The sequence below is a fragment of the Nesoenas mayeri genome (genome assembly GCF_963082525.1).
Source record: "Nesoenas mayeri genome assembly, chromosome: 2".
NCBI lineage: Eukaryota > Metazoa > Chordata > Aves > Columbiformes > Columbidae > Nesoenas > Nesoenas mayeri.
Window position 1 is genome coordinate 145,466,294 of NC_137543.1, and position 24,869 is coordinate 145,491,162.

Below are 24,869 nucleotides of genomic sequence, written 5' to 3' on the forward strand. Positions count from 1 at the left end.
TAAAGAATGTTTAGCTGCATAGAATATTTGAATGAGCACTAAAAACCCAATTTTACCTAAGAGAACATAAAGAAATAAATTATGTTTTTGTTTTGTTTTTTAAAAAGGGAAAGAGTTTAATAACCCATTAAATATTGGCCTTAAAAATAAAATTTTTAGGAAAATTGTCCCCGGTCTTTGAAATAAAATTAGTGACTTTTCAGTCTGAAACAATTTTTCCATTGAAAGAAAAATGGTAGTTTGTTGTAGGATACATAAAGTGTCTGATTTCAGTCTTAATGAAATAAAAAGTATCAGTTCTTGATAGTAGTACAAAAATGATGTTAACAGCTCCATTTTATGAAAGCAGACTAGTATTAAATAATGGTTAGGTAATGTTGAGTAGCCTGTTTAGTATTCAGAAAACTTAACACCTTCCTTCCCCAGGTGCAAGCGCAATTATCTGCCCACTGGTTTTAGGAACATCTGCCTATGTATATATTCATTCCTCTATAGCAGTCATGGACAATATAGGGACAAAAATACTGAAGGCTAAAGGGAGAGAGGGCTCATCTTAGATTAAAATGTCTTAACTTCTTTTCATTAAATGCCTTTGTATTCTAGGACCTTAGGTTTTCCCATTGCTTTTGCTGCATGTTTGTATCTCAGGACTATGAACTGCCTGTCCCATTGCCAATGACTTTCTAGTGACAATCATTGAGTTACCATCTAAGTTTTGTCATTTGCTGAGATTTGATGATGACTGATGGTAACTGCACTGAGGACCTCGTGTTCCCAACTCTCCTGTTTATATTGGCCATGGGAGAGCAACATATGGTGGAGCTACACTGCAATTGTCCGTATTTTGCAACTCAGCATCTAAGATTACTCATGAATGCTAAGATGAGTATCAATGCTGCTGTGGAACTGAAAGGATCTGAAATTGCTCTTGATTTTGTGAGAGACCTCAGTTTTGCTCCTGCTAGGAGTTTCACTTAGGGCTTTATAATATACAATGCCAGCATATTGAATTATGAATACAAAATTACTAGTGCTAAAATAGAAATCTGGTTGTGGGGGGGTGTTGGGTAAGCATGAGGGTAAAATGCAAAATTTATGTGTTAGGGAAACTGGATGATATAAAAGCATAAAGTTCTTCCTCAACTGTTTTAAAAAAAATTGCCCTGTGGTTTGCCAACACCTTGAGCTGCAAAGCATACTTGATGTGTTTGGGACTTTCCATTATCCTTTCTGAGGTAAACTTCTGATTTATCTAGCTGAAGAATATTAAAAATAGTCTTTTTAGCGAAGTGCAGTACTGGAGCAAGCATATTTATCAAGTCACAGCCATATCATTGTTCTATGCTCTATTCCACCAGCATGTTGAAAAGGAAAATGTATGTGCTTTGTGAGTGAGGAGTTGCTTTTTCTGTACTCACGATGGGCTTGATCTGTGTTCCCCATGGATTTTGAAGCCCAGATCGTTTCTGTGCGCTTAAGAATATGTAACTTGCTATTATATTTTTCTTGTAGGTGTTTTGTATCTTCAGTATGGAGATGAAACAAAGCAGTTGAGGATGCCAAATGAAATCACAAGCACAGACACAATTCGTGCCCTTTTTGTAAGTGCCTTCCCCCAGCAGCTGACAATGAAAATGCTGGAATCACCCAGTGTGGCCATTTACATCAAGGATGAGAGCAGAAACATATACTATGAATTATGTGATGTGAGGTAAGTAAACATTGAATTACAGCTGCTGGGTTTTTGTTTGGGATTTTGGGGTTGGTTGGTTGGTGTGTGGGTTTTTTTGTTTGTTTTGTTTTTTTATTTTGTTTTGGATTTTTGGGGGGGTTTTGGGTTGTTTTTTTGTAGTGCACTTACAGAATAAAAAGGAGTGGAGTTGATAAGTATCTGACAGATAGTGGCCTGACACATAGAAGCATGTTCCATGGTATCTGAGTAATATGGTAGGTTTGGTCTGAAAATGCCTTCAGCTGTAGGTGCAATATCTGTTGCAAAACCCATTAATAAGTAGCATGCCTTGTTCAAATATTCATATAGTGCATGCAGGTTCACATATTTAATATTGTATTGAATTTTATCTGAGACATAAATGGATAAAATACAGAACACATTTACAGAAAAACTGTTTTTTATCTTTGCTGGCAGAGTAAAGCCTGGTCCTTGTGAGCCTGAAGTTACAAATATGAATGTCACCAGTGTCCTCAGAGCAGTGCCAATTATTCATGGTGTGGCACTGCCAGAGATCTGTGGCACTGTTGGCCAGCTGCACAGCCCCACCACCTCCCTATGTTGTGTCAGGATGCAGCAACTGATGCAGTCACTTCCCTTCACTAATTCAGAGCTTGGTCAATAAATGATCTGACATATGACTGCATCTTTCTATTCTTCATTTTGTGAGAGTGCAGCTGCTTAATTAACCATGTTCCTTCAGTCCTAATGTCTATGATCTTTCAGCAGAAGGACCAAGTTCTCAGGGTCCCTAGAAAGTTCCAAATCACGTAGCAACAAGGGCCTCAGGCACACACCAGACACGTTACACTCTAAAACTCTGCAAGGAAATATGGTGGGCCTTTGTGCCATCCCCTGCATAAGAAGTTAAGTGGTAAAAAGAATAAACAGAGGAGCATAAGAAGATGGAGAAAGCAGAAAAGGTGTTTCCTCTCTGCTGGTCTCCCACTAGTGCAAGAAGATGGTCTGAAAGTAAGAGAAGTGTACTGTCTGCTGCTGCCTTGTTTCTTCTGGAGATCCTGTGGCTCAGGTCCTTCTCTGTATCGTGTTGTTGTTAAAAGAGCAAGTTGAAGCTTTTCTAAACTTGCCACTTCCAGTTCTCCCTTTTAATCTTCGAACAGCACCTCACTCCATTTTCTCTCCTCTATCTTGCTCTCCTCACCTGTCTATCTAGTGTCTTGTTATTAGCCAGCCTCTTGGTTTCTGTTTTTTATCTTCTTTGCTTTGCAGACTCCCACCCTTCTGTTTGGGCCTATGTTAAGACCCATCTGATTTTTTTGCATCATCATTCATCATGTGTTCTAGTTTCTTATACATGAAACAGTTTATTCACAAGATAGGATCAGCTGATTAAATCAAGATACAGGTTACTACATCTCTGTTGCCAAGCACATTATTGCCAACCATCACCTGGCACATCGTCTCCTTCTCTCTCACTTTATCCTTCCATCTTCCCTTGAGTTTCAGACTAACAGTTTATGAGTTCATTTCCTCCCTGCCCCTGAGAATGCGGTTGTTGATTATCTTAATACCACTCCACCTTTTTTCCCCTTGCTCCCATTGCAGGCGTCACTCTGCCAACCTCAGGCCTGGCTCAATCCCAACATCTGCTTCCTCTGTTCCTATGCCTATATTGTAGAGCATTTCTAGAGGAAATCCCACGACCCAGCTGACTTCCTCCATGACAAAATTCCCTCCTTCAGTTCTGCCACCCTTCTCACTAAGGAAACTCTGTAATTCCAGCTTAATAGAGTCCAAAGCATGTGCTACCAGCTGCATTTTCACCACTTTTGAATACTTTTCACAATTTCTCCACTTCTGTTCCTTATTGTTCACAAGATCTTGCCAGTGCCTCCCCTCAGAGAACAGATGAAGTATCATTTTTCTCTTATTTCCTTGCCGTGTCTTCCTTCAATTCTCTTATTTCTTCCTTGTCTGAAACACAGGTGTTTCAGTCAACTCTAAGGTCTCCTCCTCCCTTGGAGGCTGTTGTGTTCCTCTGTGTCTTGCATCCCTTGCTTTGTCTTTTTAACAACGTTTTTTATTACTCTATTAAAGTTCCTACTCTTACTTTGCTAACATGTTCCTGTGCCTGCCAACAAAACTGCCCCTGAACACAACAGACATTTCCACTTCCCACCCCATCACCTTTCTCTCTTGCACTGAGCAGTCACTACAACTGTTGGCCAGAGTTTTACTCTTCTCATTCTGTCCTAGACCATTTCCAACCCATTTGGGGTTTTATTCTTCTAAATCCAACTTGTCTTCTGTTCCCTGCTGTTCCATTGAAGATGTTGAAGTCCACAAGCATCCAGCTTTTGTGAATACCCTTTTTCTCCCACGTCTCTCATGTACTGTTAATGTTTTCTTCTTATCTCCCTTTGTTTCAATGGCTGTTCTTTCCTGATTTCTTCCTGTCTCTCTCAGGTATCATTTTAGAGGCCTTCTTCTCAAACATTGATTTTCTCTTGTGATTTTTTCAGGGCTTTGTCCTGCTGCTTTTTCCTTGTCTGTACCTGTCTCCATCATCTTATCCCTGTAGATTATTTGAATTATATCTACCTGGGTGACTCTCCCATTTATTTTTCTGTCTCTCCTTTACAACGGGACTCATCTGACCAAATGGAGGTTTTTACATCCACATTTTGAGCTGGTTATGATTAAGCCTACATGCCTACAATCCTACATGACTACAATCCTAAATTATATTAATACATGCCAGGGAACCTAGCTGTTGAAGTCTTCCCTGTGAATGTCTGTATCTGGATGACATGAATCTTACCTCTTCTGTCCAAACTAAAATCCTGATTTTCTCTTTTGCTATAATCTCATGGACTATAGTTTCAGCCTGGCTTATTTCTCCTTCATTAGACCATCACACTCCTTTCCCTTTTTTTTTTTATTTTTTTTTTAATTTTTTTTTTTTAATAACTGGGAACTATCTTTCTACTGTCTTTTTTAAGCCCATAACGCAGTCCTTTTCTTAAAGTGGTTCAGGGCTCTGCATCAACTGTAGATCTCGGATTTTTTCTGCATAACATCTATATGATGCAGCCTTGCCTTTCCTACATGTAGTGAGAAGCCACTCAGCTTATTCATCAGCTTTTTAATAGCAACGGCTGTAATGATCTTTTCTCTGCAGTTGACACAGGTAATCTTGTTTGCTCTTACCCATTCAAATGAAGCAACGAAGATCATTCTCCTAGTTTGACAAGTAGACTGTTTCATGTGCATTTTTTTTCATTTGTCCTCTGGCTGTATCTTTTCCATCTCATTAAATATAAACTACTTGTCTTCATTATGAGGGCTCCTCCAAGCCCACTTCAATGCTACTTTTCATTTCTTGTTCAGTACCAAGTGCCATCTGCTTCCACTTGGTGAATAATGCCAACTTTCATTCTACGTGTCTTCAATTTTCAAATAAGCGCCTTCATGCTCTCTCAGGCAGCCCTCTAATGTGCTTGGACAGTGTCTTCTGCGGACATCCGCAAAGCCACCGTGCTGGTCTCCTTCCAGTCCCACCTTCCTGCTCTCTCTGTTGCAGTGCCTACTCAGAGCATGCCCCAGGTCCCAGGATCTCTTTCTCGCTCCTCTGGGTGGTCTTCTCATTTCTTTTTGTTCCTTTATCTTCCTGCAGTTCTCCTATTGTCTTTTGTGTGTTCTGTTCACCTTGTAAGCTGGTGAAGAGGTTGTGTTCCTGGGGTGTTTATACAGCACACACAGATCAATGAGGCCTTTGAACATGCCAAGGGCATCTGAGAGCTACACTAATGCAAATAATAGTAATAATAAAAGTACAGTAATATATGCCTGTTATCAGTAATGTTTATCTTAGAAGAGCAACATGAGGTGAAATAGAATTCACTTCGTAGATCAAATGCCTAGCGTGTTGGTGCTTTGCCTTGCAGCAATGTTTTACTTTAAAGTGTAATGTTTCTACAAGAAATATTTATGGAGAATGCTTTTAAAACAAACTCCAGTTAGTTGAGGTGCCATCTCTTAGCCATCAGACAGAACAGACAGCAGATAAAATTTATTTAAATGAATAATGTACCATTTCTTGAACTGAAGATGAGAGAGCTTGCTTTGTATCAAAAAGATGATATTTCCAAGGCTGAGGCAGAAAATGATAACTGAGACTCCCAGTGCAAGTCTTAAAGCAAAAGGGTCACATTTGCAAGATGGAAAACAGTTTATGTTACCATAAATAATTGAAGAACTTGAACTTGCCGCAAGGTAGCTATTTTCCTATGCAGTCTCCTGTATGTAAACACTCATAAATACTAAACTTCTCATCAGCCCTGCAGTTCTTAAACAGAAGGTACTGATCTGTCTCTTAAGCTGTAGGGTGTCTTTAATAACTACTTGACATCTACAACAGCAGCACAAGTTCTGACTAGCTACCCATTCAAAGCCAGCACTGAGTGTAATATGACAGTGTAAAAGAAATTGGACCTGCCCCCGAATCCTTTCCTTCAGTTCTAAATGATAATCCCAGTGATTAAGATCAGTTCACTAGACTTGTAGCTGCACCTGGAGGAAAGGAATTCAGTCACATGTGTAAGTAAATTCTCTAGAGATCACTGTTGGGAAATGACAGGAATCGCAGCTTTGAAAGGATGTAAGTAAGAGTAGATTGGAGGCTTTGCTGCTGATTAAATGTGAGCAAGAGATCACCAGAACTCAGTGCAAATGTCTAAGCCATAAAATTATTGGAAGGCAGGTTTTGAAACAAAATAGAAAATTACTGTCATCGCACTCTTTCCTAAATGTAGTAGTTGAAAAAGGAACTAATCAGTAACAAAGTGTTTGGTCCTAATTAAATGAAAATATGCTCTTAGGGCTTTCCATCTAAACCATTTCTGTGGTAGCTTTCATCAAAATTTTAACTTGTGTGTTTTTGTAGTTCCTATTTTTTTCTTTTAAAAACCTGTCTTTATTATAGATAAAGTTTAGAGGGAGTATTTATCTGCTACTGAATTTTTAGCTTCTGTGGATTTTTTTTCAGGTTTGTGAACAAGCAGTTAATTGTAATTTCCTCAAGAAGAACCGCAGTTAGCAAGACTGCTTTTCTTTTGATATTCTCACTTCTTAGAATAGCAAAAATTCACGTGGGCTGAGTACACAATAAAACATGTAAATATTAACTAAATCCTTTTGAGTCCCGTGTAAATGTTGAAACTCTATTGTCTTCAAAGTGTTTTCACTCTAAGGCAGGATCTTGAAAGAAACTTAACACTGTCTAATTTTTATGGGTGTGGAGTTGTAGCAACAGAATGATACTTCCCATGGGAAAGAGAATCAAAGTAAGCTTTTGTTTGTTTGTGTCTAATTTATGGCATTTAGATTTTTCTTACAGGTTGGTTGCAGACCTACTGTTGGTCTGTTACCTGAAACTTTCAGCAACAAAGTAAATAAACTACTTTCATCTGTTATCATTGCTGATTCTTTTGATTCCAGGAATATTCAAGACCGATCTTTCCTTAAAGTTTACAACAAAGATCCTGCACACGCGTTTAATCACACTTCCAGAGCTGTAAATGGAGATATAAGGGTGAGTACCAGTGCTGTATTTATACTTCTCTTTCCTCTAGCTTTTACGTTAAATGTTGAAATTCTTAACTGAAATTTGTACACGATAATTCATTAAATCAAGGGCATATTATGACATATACAGAAGAGAGAATTGATCATGCTTACCGTAATGTTTCTTAGCTGCTTTGCTTTTTCCAAATACTTGCCCTGAGCATTAACTGGTTTTTTTGTTCTTGTTTACTAGCATTAAAGCACGTGAATCAAAACATAGCCTTTAATTACTTGTTTTGGGACACAGACAGTGCTCAGAGTTTATACATCTTAATATGTCGGTTTCCAAACCCTTCATAGTGAAGTGTGTCATGGTGTTAGTTCACTCGAGCAAAGCTTCAGCGTGGACTGGTTTGCAGTAGATAGGCAGATGTACTTAGCTTGAAGTCTATTGAAACACTTTGTAAATGACCATTTCAAATAAGAAATTCTGATAAGTACCGATTGTGGTGTAAATGGTTGTGTCTTTTTCTAAAATTTGCTGCCTGTACTGAACAAGGACTAGTATATCTGCATTTTCACATTGATGTTTTGTATTGGAAAACTCCAGGCATTTGAAACATATTGGATTTCTTTCTGTCATTGTCTCTGTATTTTGCTGGATGATAATCTTACACCCTGATGCCAAGAAGGCAGGAGATGCGGCTGTGCAACACCTCTCCCATCGTGTTACCCACAGCTAACGCTGCAGCAGAGGGGGTGGTGGTGAGGTCACACAACCTCATGTCCTCCCCACACATCCTGGGTTTGTCCCCAGGAGTTGGTACAACCAAATGAGCTCAACAGGGCCAGAAGGGAATGCCACTACAGTCACACCTGTACTGTGACTTTTATGTGTGCTCCAAAGCTGATTGAACTACACAGAAAATTTCCTGAGAAGTGATTTGCTTAATTGTACATTTGCTTCTTGGTTTTATTATCAATTCTGAGCATGTCACACTGCTTTATTATTAATATTTCATGTAAATGCTTCTGCTGTTTCAACAGTTTAGGGCCTCATTATTTTAGAAAGATTGCAATAGTTTATTTACAGGCACTCTTTTCAACCACCTCTCATTTATGTACTTCAGTTATAAAATGGTCCTTTTGATAGGTCAGAAATCTAATTACTTGATCATTCACACTGCTGCACACACCACATGAGAGAGCAAAGAGATGTACTTCAGAGGGCTGATGTGTTAGTTTTTAGTGTCGTCTTTAAGGTCCTAAAATACTTCAGTTCTAGTTATATGTAACTGGATGTATCCAATACATTTCCTTCATATTCAAAGGCATGACATACTACCATTGTGCATGATGACATTAAGTTATTTAACAAATTCACTATGGCTTTATGAAGTTATGCTGTATTTTTCTTGTTCCGTGTGCAGTGGATGTTGAATGTATCTACCGTGGCTTTGAGTGCTCTAGACCTGTTTTCAGATATGGTTAACTGCTGTGTTAGCTACATGTATTCAAAAGTAAAGATTACTTCTTTGGCACTCTTCCAAGCATTTGCTGCCTAACAGAGTTGTTTTGAATACAGGTGCTGCTTCTGTGCAGAAACTGTAATAATTTGTATTGCTTTTTTCAAAATACTACGTTGTACAACAGATACGCACACTTCAAACCTCCTGATTATGGCTGAGTTGTCGCTGTTGGGCCGTAAGTCACAAGCAGTGGTGACACAGTGATGACCTTTGCAGAAGTGGTGGTTTCATGGTAGAATATTGTATTTTGCTCTGCTGAAATGCCAAAGATGCCATTTCAAAATTCTGCCCATCCAACAAAACAGTTATTTTCTCATTTAGCTTTTCCTTTGAATTGGGAAATTTCTTGTCTTTCTGGTCTGAGAGGTGAAGTCAGAGCCAAGATGTTCATTGGGGCTTTGTGGAGAAACATGCAAAAAGAGTCTTCCCTTTGATCTATGTGCACTTCTGCACTTCAAAGCATGGAAACAAGTGATTTTTTGAATTCCGGATATAAGGAAACTTGTTAGTCTAAGGATGTGTGTCCTCTGGTTGGGTTTTTCTTTGTGCAGCAATGCTCAGATCCTAACTGAGGCTTTTCCCAAAGTAAAGGTATTTAGAAACACCCTCTCTGCTCCTCATCCTCCAGAGTCTAAAGCTGGAGCACACACTGCAACTTTTCCTCTAGTTGGCACAAGTTCTGTATGATCTTCTCTCAGATCTCTAATTTGATTGAATTTGTAGGGACATAGTCATCTAGTGGTTTCTAACCTTTGGTTAAATCTAGTTGAAATTTGTCTGCAGAGTCACAGGTTATCAGGTCAGGGGAGACAAACACCAATAAGCAGATGGATTATCTATTCTTATTTCCTTAGCAAACCAGATTAAAGGGGGTGACAATGTACACTTTGTGTGCTTGTATTGCATGGTACCCAAAAGATTGTGGACAAAGCTTTGCTTCTCATCTCTCCCTTTGTGTTTGTGCGTCTTTGCTTTGGGTAAGTTGATGTTCTTCAACTTCATGTGATATATGAGTGCTAAATTCATTACAGTGGAAAAAAGGGAGTAACTTTTGTAACCACTGTGCTCTGCATCATGGTTAACTGTTTCAAAAAAACCCACAGAAAAGCAGCCTATTGCCAGACTGGTTGAAATAACAGTATTTAGAATATCATGAATTAGCCATTGTAAGTGCATTTTTCCATGGCAATACCGTGAGTGTCGTTGTGTGTCCTGCCATATGTGTGTTAAAGCTTTGTTTTTTGACGTTTGGGAAAGTTTTGCCTTTACAGATTTTTCTACTGTTTGTGTTCTTGTCCCTTTGGAACATTTATCCCTGGGTTTGATGATGTTCAGGCTTCTATTCATGTGATTTATAATCATTTCCATGTAACAGACCCAAAATAATCTCAGAAAATAATGTTAGCTGCCAGCTCGGACACCTGTTTTAACTACCAAACAGATGTGAGACCTGTATAAGAATTGGCAGTAACACTTGAAGTATTAAGTATTATCCATATGGACAAGAAGACTCAGTATGTGCGAGAGGAATGGGGGATCTGTGAGTTTCAGATCTCCTATCAAACCACTCAGCGTTCATGTCTATTAATTCTAATTTTCCTGGTCTTCTTTCTGTTTCATGCATTTTTCTGATTGGATTGTGTCTGAGAAAAGGGTTTTTGCTTGGGGTCTAAGCAAGTTCTAAAGGACAGTTTCTCCTAAAATCCCTGAGTGCCTTGCTAACTGATGCTGCGCCGTGACCATTTACATCTTGAAGAGTGTGGTTTGTTTGACAGGTCTGCCATGTCAAATGCTGTTCAAGCAAGAGGTAGCCACATAGTGTCGTCTCACTGCATATTTGTGTTTGTGCTCTTCCTTTTTTTGTTATTCGTTTCCTAAAACATATGCTGAAAATCTGTAGCAACTGTTTTCTTTGGAGAAATGTATTTTCACATTGCTGCATTTCATTCATTTATTCCTTAGTCTGAGCTTGTAACATGTTTCAGCAGTTCCTAGCTCTCCATGTAACAAAACTTTATTTTGAGAAAATACTGTCTTGTGTCCAAATGTTCAGATGATCTTTTTATTCTCTCTGGCCTGGTTTTGAATTCCAGTTCAAATGCATGTACACAGCCATGCTGGTCTGGGTTGTTAGAATTAACGTTTGTGATTTGCATAGATTCAAAAAGGAAAATGATTTCTCAGACTTACTAGGTGTAGAGTCCAGGTTGCCTCAGATTTAGCCATGATGTATAGATTCAATACCAACAGATGACACTAAAGAACTGACAGCAGATTTTCATATGCTGCTGAATGAATTGAATTTCTTTGGAAGTGTCACAGCTCCTTTTATCCTGGGCTGTTGCTGGGAGCCCCTGGTGACTCCAAGTGGAAGTGATTCCCCCACCAAATGTGTGCAGCGTATTTTCTGTCCTCATTCCCTACACTCTCCTTTTATGGAGTGTCTAAAAGGGGAAGAATCCTAAATTATAATCTCCCCCTTCTGTCGCTGCAACTTGTCTGCCTTTCTGGTGGCACAGTTGGATGCTAATAGTGCTGGTTTGTGCAGTGGTTTGTTCTGGGCTTCATCTGCCTGCCAGTTTTGAAAATTGGGAGGGAATTTTTACTTCACAACAAACCAGCAGCTATTTTTCTTGGCAATCTTTCTCTTCCCAACCACCTGCCGTAAAGTCTGTGGGTGGCACTTTGTTTTAAAATCTCCTAGGCCCACCATCTTTTTGCTTAATTCCCTGACTTGCATAAGGCCATAGCAGGTCAGTGCTTTATCCCAGACCTCTGCTAGGTGGGTGAGGCTCGAATATCCAAAGAATGCTCGTTGTGGTTGCTGTTGTATTGAGTTGCACTTTCAGGTGTTTTGGATTTTTTTTAGACTGTTTCTCCAAGAAAGAGGGGTGCATCCAGCACAGCATGGCCAGCTGCTCAGGGGAGGGGATTGTCCCGCTCTGCTCTGCTCTGGTGCGGCCTCACCTGGAGCACTGTGTGCAGTTTCAGGTGCCACAGCATTAAAAAACCAAAAGATATTAAGCTACTAGAGAGTGTCCAGAAGGACAGGAAGGGCTATGAAGTTGGTGAAGGGTTTGGAGAGGAAGCCGTATGAGGAGCGGTTGCAGTCATTTTGTTTGTTCAGCCTGAAGGAGACTGAGAGGAGACCTCATGGGGGTCTGCAGCTTCCTCACAAGGGAAGGAGGAAGGCACCGAACTCTTCTCTTTAGTGACCAGTGACAGAACCCGAGGGAATGGCAGGAAGATGTGCCAGGGAAGGTTTAGGTTGGACATTAGGAAAAGGTTCTTCACCCAGAGGGTGCTGGAGCACTGGAACAGGCTCCCCAGGGAGGTGTCACGGCCCCAAGCCTGACAGTGTTCAAGAAGAGACTGGACAACACCCTCAGCCACATGGTGTGAACTGTGGGGCTGTCACATGCAGGGAGGGGAGTTGGACTTGATGATCCTTGTGGGTTCCTTCCAACTCAGGACATTCTGTGGTTCTATGATTCTAATTAGGGCAAGCTAAGTCAGATCTGAGTTGAGGAATGGAGGATACAGGGAAACTCCACATTTTCTGAGTTAGAGCAGCAAAAAGTTGATGATGTGCCTAGCAGTGATGGGGGTTTGGTCTGCCAAGATGAGAGGGGATGAGTTAAAATGAGATGTACAGTAAAATGAGACAGCCACTTGGTAAGCTGGGCAAACTTTTGCACTAAATAGCTTTTATTACTGAAATTGCACAACAGCAACTTTTAGTTTTCCCCCGAAACTGTCTGGCTAGCAGGTTGCCAATATTTTAACTCTTTAGAGTTAGATGCTATTCATGAACTTAAGAGAACCCCTGCATGTGCTACAAACCCTCAAACAACTCCCCAGTAATTTAAAGCGTCCAAAGGGCCTGAAATTCAGTGCTGGTTTGCAGGAAAGCTAGACAGATAATAAAAGCAGGATCGTCCTTCTGTGTTCTTAAGGTACCTGTAAACATACATCCACCTTCTTTGAGATGTTTAACTTTTCATTGGATTATTTGTGATCTTAACATCAATAAACATAAAATCTGCAAGTGCTGCCAAAATTACATTTAAGCATTGCATGTTACACCTAAAAAAAAAATAACAGCTCCCTGAACTGTGTAGAGGTATTTAGAACAAAAGCATTTGTTGTAAAAGAATTCAAGCAATAAATTGGTTGAACGCATTTTAGTGCTAGGATGCCTATAGAACAGCATTTATACATGTTGCCATGTGTTTGCCTTACTGATCCTATTACTATAAAACTTCGTTTTCTTTTGGGAAGAAAGAGAAATAAGAAAAAGCAAACACTAATACCTCTATTATCTGATAGAGACCTTCCAAATGATACAAATCTCATCTTTCCTGCTGTTTTGCTGTCTGCTTTTTCTAATGCTCTTTTTGTCATTGAGAGGTTATGACAACATGAGCCATATTGTATTTATAAACATCACGTGTTTCCTTGATATGACTTGCAGTGTCTGCCAAACAGAACACATGGAAGAAACATTTCTCATTAGCTCAGCATTGGTTTTGGTTATACTGATTTCCGGGACAGGAAAAATGCCTTCCTTACTCAGATTTAACTTTCATACAGTAGAAAGCAAGCTTCTGAGTGTCCATGAAATCGCTTGAACAGAGACGCTACAGCTCTTTTAGCCCACATACTTTGTCTGAGGAAAAGGGAAAAAGCGGTTTATTTTAAAGAGAAGATGTAAAAGTGTGTATTGCTGAAACTAATTTGAAATGAAAATACCTGCCAAAGTCGTCTAGAAACGAAACTCAGCAAGGGATGTGAGGTAAGATGATGCTTATGAGTAATGAAAGATATATAATTTCTTTTCTTCTTTTTTTTCTTTTTCCAAAGTAAAAGACATTTTCAGATTAACTAGGAATTTAAATCAGAACAATGAAAACTCTTTCTTCTTCCTTGAGTCATATGAGAAAATAAATGCTTAATTGCTCTCTAAATCACCAGATTTTACTCTCAGATTTTATGTCTAGTTTCAAACCTACTTATTAAAACTAAACAATTCTTTTCCAACTTGCGATTGCAAATCTTTCTCAGATTTGAACAAAATATATAAAAGAAGTCTCTGATGGTCTGGATTTTTTTTTATTACAGATACAGATTTTTGTACTGATACGAATGAGTTGTCAGTAGTTGCCAGTTATTTATGCTGCTACAGAGCTGCAGACACTGAGAAGTAGCTGCATCAAATCAGACTGTGATGAAAGACTGTGAATGTACCTATTCTCTTTCATTCATATGTGCTTTGATGTACGATGCCTACTGCTTTATAAAGCCTAACATAGTGGGAAAGTGGATAGAATTTTAAGGGAAAAAAATGATTTTTTAATTTTTGCTGCATAAAAAATGATACATAAATCTCAAATGTTATCTGGCAATAAGTCAGTCTGTTTAAAGATACAGATCCTGCATTATAGTTGGATGGATACTGCATTGTGGCTTTTTTAATATGATGACTGTGTGCTTTGGCGTTTGATATTTATTTCGCAAACATCATGTGTAAGGAATATAACCATGTAGATTCTATTACCACACCAACGTTTTAAAAGATACTTCTTTTTTTTTAAATTTTCCAATAACAAGGATGGATTTTAAGTTTGTATCAAGCCGGCCGTTGAAGGGAAGTGTCATGTTCTTGATATTAAACCATACAAGGAACATGAGCTTGCTGCACCCATGCAGTAACCTTCCAGTTAGTCTAAGAGGAGTGTCGCATGGTAGATGGCACGCACCAGTTACCTGGAAACTCCCGGAGAGTTTCATCTGTGGAAACAGATCAACTTTCAACCACAATACAGTTGTTTTAGTGGAATTTTTAGAGAGAGAGTTCTTTATTTCACACTAACAGGCCCCTATTCAAGCCAGGCTGCCTTTCAGGTTGAGGTTTGCTTAGAGCTTGCCCTGGAGCTGAAGAAGTTTCTTAATGACAACATATGATCTCTCTTGTGTGAAGGTCTTTTCAGCCCTTCATTAAAATTAGAAGCCGTATCTCTCTCATAAGTCTGAGGTTCTCAGGCAAAACTTTTCCTGCCTTCACTGGGAGCTTGGCCTGAATGAAAACATAAGGATTGGATCTGAATATATTTTTATTGTCTCCTAGTTTCTGGTTTTATTCTTACTCAGCCTCTTTTTACATAAAATTTCCTTTTTTTTTTAATCACTACCCTTGATTTTAGTAAAGCAGTTTGCACTAATTTGGCTGTTTTTTTCTTTGAAATTCCAAAGTAGCCGGCAGAGTCCCAATTGCCAGTGCTCCCTAAACACATTGACAGGTTATATAAATGCTTATGGCTGTGACTTCCCATGTTAGGAGGGAAGGGTCTTCCTTCACATCTTTTCTAAACCAGGAAGCTTATCAGAATTGCTGGAGTCCTGTAAGCCAAAGTCCAACCAGGCTTTATGACTTCCAGTTAGCTTTCCAAATGAGCTGTTACTCGAAGAGGGATTAAAAATCACTTTGTGGAGGTGGATGTTTTGGTACCACGGTTTCTAGAATCCAAGTAAAGTTAGAAGCAATGCTTTTTCTTTCTTCAAACTTTCCGAAGAAGTTTTTCACAAATCCAAAATGTGATACTTCACCATCGTGTCCCAAATTCTCTGCTTTCCAGTCAGTGTTTGCTTCAGTATATTATTAGTTACCTGACTCTAGATAGGCCAAATGAATACTAAAAAGAATTAATTCCGTCCCTATCTTCCTTTTAACGAAGAGGAGTTAAGCAGTACCTGGTGTTCAGGAGAACACAGCTACATATCCTGATTCTTCTCTGTGTTGGATTGTACTTTTTCTAATAATGGCTCTGGAAAACTACTCAGACTTCTGCAAATATGAGCAGTAAAAATATCTTTTCTTGGATACATGTTAAGATCTGGGGTTAAAAAAAGCCTCAGCTGGCAAAAGCAAGACAGTTGCAAATATCAGCAGGCAACAGGACTCCATGAGAAATGATGTGATGCTGAAATTATTTTTTGTGCAAATATATGCCTTTCTTACATCATTGCAAATTAGAAGTCCATGTGACTAAGTGAAAAGATTGAACGGGTGTGTTTGGTAAAGGGCTAGTCCCTCAGTCATTTAATATTTACTATAGATAGCCTGACCTTAGGATAGACGAGGTTGTTTACATCAGTCACACTGACCAATTTGTGTATCTTTTTGGATAGAAGGAAGTAAAATAAAAATAAAATGTAGGGCTAAAACAGTATAGGAAGGAACTTGTGATTTAAGAAAACTCTTAATTGGGACACTGATAGCACCTCTAACATTCCAAAGAATATACTTACAACTGCAAATACTGCTGGATCTTCCAGGTGTGAGATGCAGTGCTACTTAGACACTTGCATTGCAAAATTCAGTTGTATATAAGGCTTCGCTGACCATTTCTCCTGCCAATAGTGCTGACTCCAAAATTCAGCACAGCAACTTACTTCTTCTGATTTGCTATCTCCTTATATTGGAAGAAACAGCTGGCTACAGGTGTAAACACACTGCTTAGGTCTTTTAACTATCAGCTTGGGCTTGTAACATTTTATTTATGTCCTAACCTATTCCATATATCTGTAATATAAATTGTGTTTTGACTCAGTTGTTTGGTAATGCCAGATGAGACCACGGGTTATGCTTTCCTTTATGTTCATTTAACCATATTAACTTGTTCAGTTTTACTTGGCTTCAGTGCAGTGAGAGAGATACAAATATGGAACAAAAGTAAGAGCTGAGTTGTTAGTACAGCGAGTTAGAAAGCCATGCATTTATTTTGATTTATGAGTGCAGTTACTAACAGTACTTCTTTTTTTAAAGAGCAGAAATCTGATATACAGTATATTTAAACCAAATAAAAATGCTGATCTGTACCAGAACTGTACGTGTTCGAAACTATTCCTTTTTTGGAAAAAGAAAGGGATGACCCCATCAGTTTAGTGGTGCCCTGAGGAAGTGCTGAAATTGAGACTGGTCTGAAGGGTTTGGCTCCCTGTGTTGGTGGTGGCTGTGTCTATGTTATGTACATGATGTGCTTGAGCTCTTGAAGCAGGATGAAGCGCGGGGAGGAACTACTTGGTTACATCTTCATCAATTTCATGACTCCTGTTTGTTCTCAGAAAATTCTACCTAAAAAACATCTGTGGAAAAGCAAAAGAAACAAGCAGTGAGTTTGAAAGCAAGAGAAACAGTTGGTTTGAATGGAGCACTAGTTATGAGGGATGTCATAATGTTAACTTAAAAAAAATCAGTAACAGCTTTTATATGTTCAGTCCAAACAGTCTAATAGCTTATGGAATGGGTGGGCCATGCTATACTGATGAGATAAATGTGGATATTGGCAAACCAATGATGTAATTATGTAAATCCGACCTTTTTAGGATTGAAATGTGTTATGTTTCAGTGTGTTTATATTTTTGTCATTTGTGATAACACTCTGAAAAATCTTGGCTGAAACACTAAGAGGTTTCTTAGTATACTCACCACACTATTCTGTCTGGAAAGTACACGAGGGAAGCATAGGAAAATCAAACATGAGAGATTTATTAACTTCTCTCTGCTTAATTGGATAATTTTAACTTTTTTTTTTTTTTTTTTTTTTAGCTCACATTCCATTTGTTTCTAGGAAATGAAATACACTCATAAATATGCAGAAAAGAGTGCGTGCTAGGTTCACTGATCTGCGTGTTCGTCTTGCCATTTAGGAACAGAGTAATGCAGACTGGTAGCAGGGAGATAGCTCAAAGAATGAAATGTTGCTGGGGGAATAAACCTCCACACAGAGGCACTGTGATTTCAGGCTGAGCAATGCAAAACGTGCTGCATCTCATGCATTGTTTTTGCTGAGGTTGCCTGAAGTGTGGCTAGACTGGAAGCCCTCATGGGTCTGCTCTGGGTCAGGCTCTACATGGCCTTATGCTCCCTTCCTTTCCAGATGGAGTTTACCCAGTGTGTCAGCAAAGTTGTCCCATTGACAGCTAATCTTAGACAATGTCAACTAGGGAGTGTCAACAGGTTTAGTACAGATGTAACCAGGTGAGTCCAAATGTAGAGCCTGCTTCTCTAGCTAGATTTAAACTGGTATATGTTGTAAGCTCAACATTTTATGGCAAGTGTAATATTGCTTTCCCTTTATCTTTGGTTGGATTCTTGTTTTATACCTCATCTTAGTCTAGGAATGGGAAGGGCCATTGGACACGATGGCCAAAGAGGTCTTGATGTGCAGGTGTGCTTGGGGTCATAAGTCTGTGTGGTCAGGGAGTTGATAACGCAATGGAATTTATAAGGGAAAGAGTTTTGTGAGAAGTAGGGGCTGCATGCACACACATAGAACATGTCTCACCACTTGTCAGAGCTTGGTGCTGATTTCATCAAAACAGAATTTCTGTTGTCCCCCACTAATGACCAGATGTGTGCAAAGGACACCAGCCAGCTTAGCGCTACCTCTCAGAACTGAGTCCCACTGCATGTCCAGTTTCAGAGAAGCCGCACTAACGCCTGACTTCAGAGAGCTCTTATTTTCTGCAGTGTCTGGAGGAGATGAAGCTGTTTTGAGCTGTAACTATATCTCCAGTGGGAATGGCTGAACTAAGCACTATGTTTCAAAAGCCATTTGTAGCTTTAAAGTGCAGCTCAAATGTCTTTGCTTTGAATATGAGAGAGGATTGCAAAGGCAAGTGATGGTCATAGCTTCTTTGCCCATGTCCTCAAGCATTCACAGGTCATTCCAGCTGGCATTTACTGCTGCTCATTTCTTTCCTAAAAACCATCCTCATGTTCTGACCCCCCTTCCAAAAACCCAACAAAATCTCAGAATATTAACCCAAACTGAAAAAGATAATATCGGATGTACTTTCTTCTTTCTCTTCCCCCTTCTTTTTCCCTGTGTCCCATGCCTGCTATGCTAGGCTATGGCTTTGTAATAACAAGAACTAAGGCAAAATCTTCTGTCCTTGAAGAAAATTTGCATTAGTTCATGTTTTCCACTCTTGTTCTGTTTCTCATTCTTTCATTGATTTTTATTTGTTGCATTTCACTTCACGTGCTATAGTCTCTTTAACTCTTCTTTTTCTCATCAGTTCCTCACCTCCTAGCTTAGGTTTCCTATTTTTGTTTCTTTGTTATTTATTATCCTTTTTTTGTTTCCCTATTTAGTTCTCAGCACTCCATCTCCAGTATTACTCTCTTTTGTCTCTGGCCTCTTTCACAAACTCCTATTACTGTCCTTCACCCTGTCTCAGTCCCTTTTTGCTTTATCTGTTTTCCTCTTTCTTCTGTAGTTTTACTCTCAGAATTCCCTGTTACCTTCCCATATAATTCTTCTGTACCTACTCTGTCACTTCCCAAGTGTCATAGAATCATTTAGGTTAGAAAAGACCTTTAAGATCATCCAGTCCAAGTCATGAATTATATATTAGTTAAATGTTTGCTATTTTTTGTTCATATTTCTGCATTCTATATGGACTAAGTAGGAAAAATTTCATGCTACAAACTCAGTCCTCTACATTTAGGATTTAAAAAGTTCCGGCATAAGTAAATGTGCTAATGTTAGGACAGAGGAAGAGGAGAAGGAAAAGTGGAGATGCTTCTATATTGGTTTGTTGATAAATAAATAATTTTTATTACCAACTTTGGGTAGAGACCCTTCATTCTTAGTTCAGTCAAACAGGAACCACAGGCCAGGGTGGATCCACCAAGGTGGATCACAGCAGAGTCTATTGCCTGGACTAGCAATCAGCAGCTGGAACAGAGCTGCCGTTATCCCTTCTCACTATATTATAGTATCTCAGCTTGACTCATAAAGAAAAAAAAGGAAAGAAATAGGATGAAAACCAGAGCAGAGACTGAGCTAAATGAAAAGACATATGGGCAGGCTCATTACAGGGAATTAGGAAAAAAGTCTAATCCTTATAAGCTTAGGTTAGAAACTGCCGCCCACTGCAGTCAGTGAAGAGAGGTGGGGAACGCCAGGAGCAACTTGTCCCACCCGCTGCAGAGGGATTGAGCTGACTCTGGAGGGTGCCAGGCTGACTGTCCTTTAACACAGCATTAGGTGAGACAAGTCCTCAGTACAGAGCAACTAATAGCACTGTTTTAGCCGTTGAGAGGTGCTTAATGCATGTCTGTCTACAATACATACTGCGTGATACTTTCCTATAGCTAGGAAAATGTGTATGTTTAAATCAGTACAGAAATGAGGGGGAAGCATGAGGTTTAAATTACAGGGTAGAGAGACAGACTGCAGACCTGACGTAATAGTTCAGTTTTGCAGGACCTTCTTCATGCAACTCCAGTGAGAGTTGGCCATATTTGCTCTAGTAAACTTAAAATAAATTTTGAGAGCCTTATAGTTTCCAGCACAGGATTTCCCACTTGTACTTGCTTGCCTTGAATTTCTTAACTCCCTAAATTCTAAAATTCCTGATTATGTTTATCTGCCATTACCAAATGATAAGCCAAAACTGTACTGCTGGTATGCAAAACATAGATGTATGTATGCATGTATGTGTACGTAATGTTAATATCCATGTTACAATGAAGCACTGTTCTCTTGGAGCTCAGATGCTCACTCATGTTCTGGTTCAAAGGCTTCAGGTACAGGTTGCTCTACACTGCAAGCACCAGCTGTTCTGTTGAGCGTGGGCCTTTGCCAGCAGTGAAGCTGTGGAGCTGCCCGCCCCCTTTATAGTGGTTCATTCTAGCGAGCAGTTAACGTGCTCTGTGGTGTGGGAGTGCTTTCTGTTTGTTTATTTGCATTTTTTTTTGAGAACTAGGGAGTTTGGAATAAGTATAAGAGAACTTTATGATACTTGTGTCTACCCCAAGGCATATCTGTTTCACTGCATCCCTTCAGAATCAGTAAACAGAGGGAATAACAAACAGTATGTATGTTTAGGAGAAGATAGTGTAGTCTGTGCATAATTTCAAATCCAGTTTGTGTCAGGCAGCCAGAACTCTTCTGTTCCTCCCTGTTTGTTTAGCTTGGCCTTTCAAATTCAAAGAGCTTCTGTAGGAAGGGGAATACCACACACATCCTTGTAGGTATAAATATGGGCAGTGGGCTGGAGAACTGATGTGGGAAAGTTGAGGCCAATTTGAAAGAGTTATTCAGGCTCATGGAGAGCAGCGTGGAGTGCAGGGTGGCACCAGCACAGCCTGGCTGGGGTGTGTGTCACCTCAGTGACGTTATGAAGGACAGCAATTTGGGGGTCTGTGTTCTGTTCCCCCATTTTTGCCATGGGGAAGCAGCTGAGACTGAGGTCAGATTTGGTATGACCACTTTTTTCTTCCTCTGCTGAATGTTTGGAGGCAAAGGTAGGGATTGATCTCTCCTTTCATTGTGGCAAGTGAGTAACCACACTGAGAGGTGTCTATCCTGGTGCTTGCCTAAGCAGAGGATCAACAGATGCTGATGGTGGTTCTCCAGCTGCCTTCAAGAGTCTTGTGTATCAGAGGCTGCAGATTTAGGACATCCAGCAGACAACTCCATATATAGGTTTTGTCCTCCTACACTGTTAGTTTCTTGGATCAGAATCAGAAGCTGAGTGGGCTGTAGGACTGGTGAGGTGGCGTGAGACCTTCCATGGAAAAAAAATGCCCCCAAAAACCCCAATCCCCCCAAAAGAAAGCCAGGAGAAAAGAAGGCTTCTTTCGTTATACAGCTAAAGCCATCATCAGCAAACCATCTTCCCGTTTCGATTCTTCTGGACTGAACTAACTTATTGCATGTAAGCAAAACCCCACTGACTCCATCACAAGCTTTGCTCTGGAGTGCTGAGAATGAAACCAAGTCTTGAGTTAGTGACAAGCAATCCAGCCTATAAGTGATTCCCTGTTTTTTGTCAAGGAAATGGTTGTTTACAGCAGTACAAGGCATTAACTGCTTAATTATTTCCATCCATGAAAGTAGTATTAAGGGACTAGGAAGCAAAGGGCTGTTATCAGGAACAGAAAGAACTTTGATCAGTGGTCAAGCAATAAATTATGTCTACGCCACATGTGTGTGCTCCACAGTAGACTTCAAAATATTCTCTGACTTTATCATTGTGTGTTTTGCTGATGTTGTGTCTCTAATAATTTTTCCCTTGAAAAATGAGGGAAGCAAACAGAAAATAATTAATGTGATGGGCAAATTGATGGAAAGGTCCAATGGACCAACATTGTTAAAAACATAGAAGAAAGTAGGGTGATGGGCAATGTAGCTCAGTGGTAACTTGGGCCTATCATTAACGTGGACATTAACAGTGATTTTAAAGTAATTAGCTAAGCTAGTCTTCCAGGCTTGATCTCAGTGAAGCACGGGGTGCTGTGGCTCTTAGGGGCATGTCCTTTGTTTGTACAGGGGGTTGAACTGAAAAGGAACTCTTGTTCTGTACAGTACATTAGAAGCAAATGTATGGCAAGTAATTAAACGTGAGATTATATATCGCAAGTTAGACAAGGCTTGAGGGCTCTGATAAAGTAATTGAAATGGAAAGTGATGCTTGAATGGTTTGTATGCATTGTTAGAACCTACAAATTAAATTACAGCCTTGGTAATGATATATCTGTGCAATATTTATGATGTTGTGCCTGATGTGTTTTAAAATTAAAACAAAATTCATTCCTCTCATGAAAAACTTTTTGGATGCATCAGATGTACTTGAAGACTCTTGCGTATAGTGCCAGATGTGTGGAGAACTAGTTCTAGTATGTCTGAAGTTCTGGGGTATACTTTATCATGCTAGAGTCCAATTACTGAAAATGTGCATCCTACCAGCTTGCAATTCATTGCAGAGAAACTGCAGTGAAACAGAGAGGCCTTTTTTGATCCTGCATATTAGCATCATAATGTGATTTCTCACTGCAGGTTTGTTAGCCTGTAGGGAAGAACATGGATGGAAGAATATACTCTGCAACTATTAGAGAGCACGTGTAGCATAAAAGTGTACCAGGATAATTTGCTTGTATTTTTCACTCGTGATGTTTTTGAGTCTGGTTGGTCAGCAGACCTAAGCAGCTTTTTAACTAGGTGAAGATAAGTATATACATCCACTCATTAAAAGGGGATGCTTGACTGGTTAGTTAAACCTGCCAGATATAAACCATATGCTTCAATGGTAAATACTCCTTTACTCCTATACTGCAAGAAAAAAACTTTGATTAAATTTGAAATAAAAATAAGTAACTTTAGCATTGTTTATGTGCAATAATAATACTTTATTATTATGCTAGTGCAAATATTTAATAATAATATTTTAAAAATATTTTAGTGAAACTGAAAGCTAAACATTTAAGACAAAATCAATATTATTTACATTTCTGAAAATACTATTTATTTTGCACTACATATAAATTTTGTGAAGTTCTGGTCAAGACCAATAGTGGCACACAAATTTATAATGTACATTACAAATCAGAATACACTGCAGCTGTTTACAAAGGTGGAGGACTTCTCTGCTGTTGGGCTGGGTGTAGTAAGGGGTGGAACACCTGGATTTTTAGTTTTGGCTGCCAGATCTGCTCTGATCTTTGTCCTGTTACTTAAATGCTTTGTGGCAGATTGCTCTTTTGTGGCAGAAATGAATGATGCCTCCTTTGCTAATGGCTGAGAGACTGAGCAGTACTGTGAAACAGAAATGTTACTCCAGTAAGATCCAATTAAAAGTTCTTTACAGAATGATTAGCTCATGATCATGTGCTTCAATTGCATTTTGGTTCTTTTTGAATACCAGTCATGATGATATAGACAGTTTTTTACTTGCGTAAAAAAACCCTCTAAACCAACAGCAAAAAAACCCAACCCTCCAGAAGATAACTGCAGACCTGGGAGGTGCTCGTGTCATGAGATTTTCCACTATGACATTTAAGTGCCATCTCTTTTAGGCTGTAAATACTGTATTTTTAAGAAGACATTTTCTGTATTCTGTGAGATTTTGGTGTGAGGGGATGGAAGGGAGGGAAGCATCCTTTCTGTTATGTTTTTGTTTCTTTTTAATATTTGCCTTCTCTATTGTGCCCACCAAACAACTAATCATAATGACTAGCGTGGTGTGCTGCAGAGATAACAAAGAGATTGATTTATAGAGGCCCCAAAGTTCAGGTTAGCCAAGTGTCTCAGGTGGCTGGTTAATGAGTAGACAGTCTCCACCACGGGAGGGGCTTGCACTTCCTTCTACCAAATATCACTACCAATCTGAGTACGCAAAAAGCTTCTAAGGTTTATAACTCCTGTATTTTTTTCTAGAATTGTAGGTACTGGGTTTGCTAAATAATTGGAGGTCTTCACCTGCTGGGGAGTTAATATGGATATGTTTCATATAGTTGCCTTTGAAATGCACTCTCTTACCTAAACAGAGGTTACTCACTATTTTATTTATGGCTTTCCCCTTTGTGAGTCTCTCTTGTGCTTCGTTCCATAATGTTAGCCTCTTTCTATACATCTTATAGGCACACATTAAAAAATGGTTGAGCGATTGAATCACATGGCGTTGCACAGTTTGTGACTGGGTGACATGCCAAGGAGGTTATTTAGTGACTAATTTCGAAGGGGAGGAGAAATTGCAAGCTTGTCATGTGGAAAAGTACTTCAGTCTATTGAAGCAGCGTTACTTCTGTGACCGGGTGGAGCAAGATGGCCTGTGCCTCTTGTGAGCAGAGGGAACGAGGAACATTTTTACCATTTCAAAGCCTTTTCCCAGAAGGCATGGATGTACAAAACATTATACCATAGACTGAGGATTTAGATTCAAGGCTGAAAACAGAAAGTGCTTTATTAGAAGAAGTGGAACCAAATGTTCATCTTGCTGCTGTAGCCATACAGGTGATTTCCTTAAGTAACAGTAAGTGGCTTTAATTATTTCAGAGCAAAAAAATCTTATCAAAGATTGTTTTATTTGTCCGTAGGTAACAAGGTTGTCTAGGAGTGTAATAACAGTGCTACGGTTTTTAATTGTAGAAACAAATACTGAGAGTAGCATCAGGGTAGCTGAAGAAATTTTGCCTGAAAGAGCAGACTGTGTAGGATTTGGTCTGAAACTCTCCTTTCTGCTTATTTGCAAGATCCGTCTTCAGCGTTCACATTGACTTAAAGGCAAGG

The 24,869-nt window shown here is 39.3% G+C and overlaps 1 protein-coding gene across 1 annotated transcript in view; it reads left to right on the forward strand.

Moving 5' to 3' along the window:
* KIAA1217 overlaps positions 1–24,869 on the forward strand; it is a gene marked incomplete at both ends in the record, with an annotated part of 235,736 nt that overhangs the window by 152,236 nt on the left and 58,631 nt on the right. Inside the window, 2 exons of the mRNA XM_080364217.1 lie at positions 1,513–1,711; positions 7,193–7,286. Of these exons, the coding sequence (XP_080220343.1) occupies positions 1,513–1,711; positions 7,193–7,286 (293 nt within the window). The remainder of the gene's footprint in view (positions 1–1,512; positions 1,712–7,192; positions 7,287–24,869) is intronic.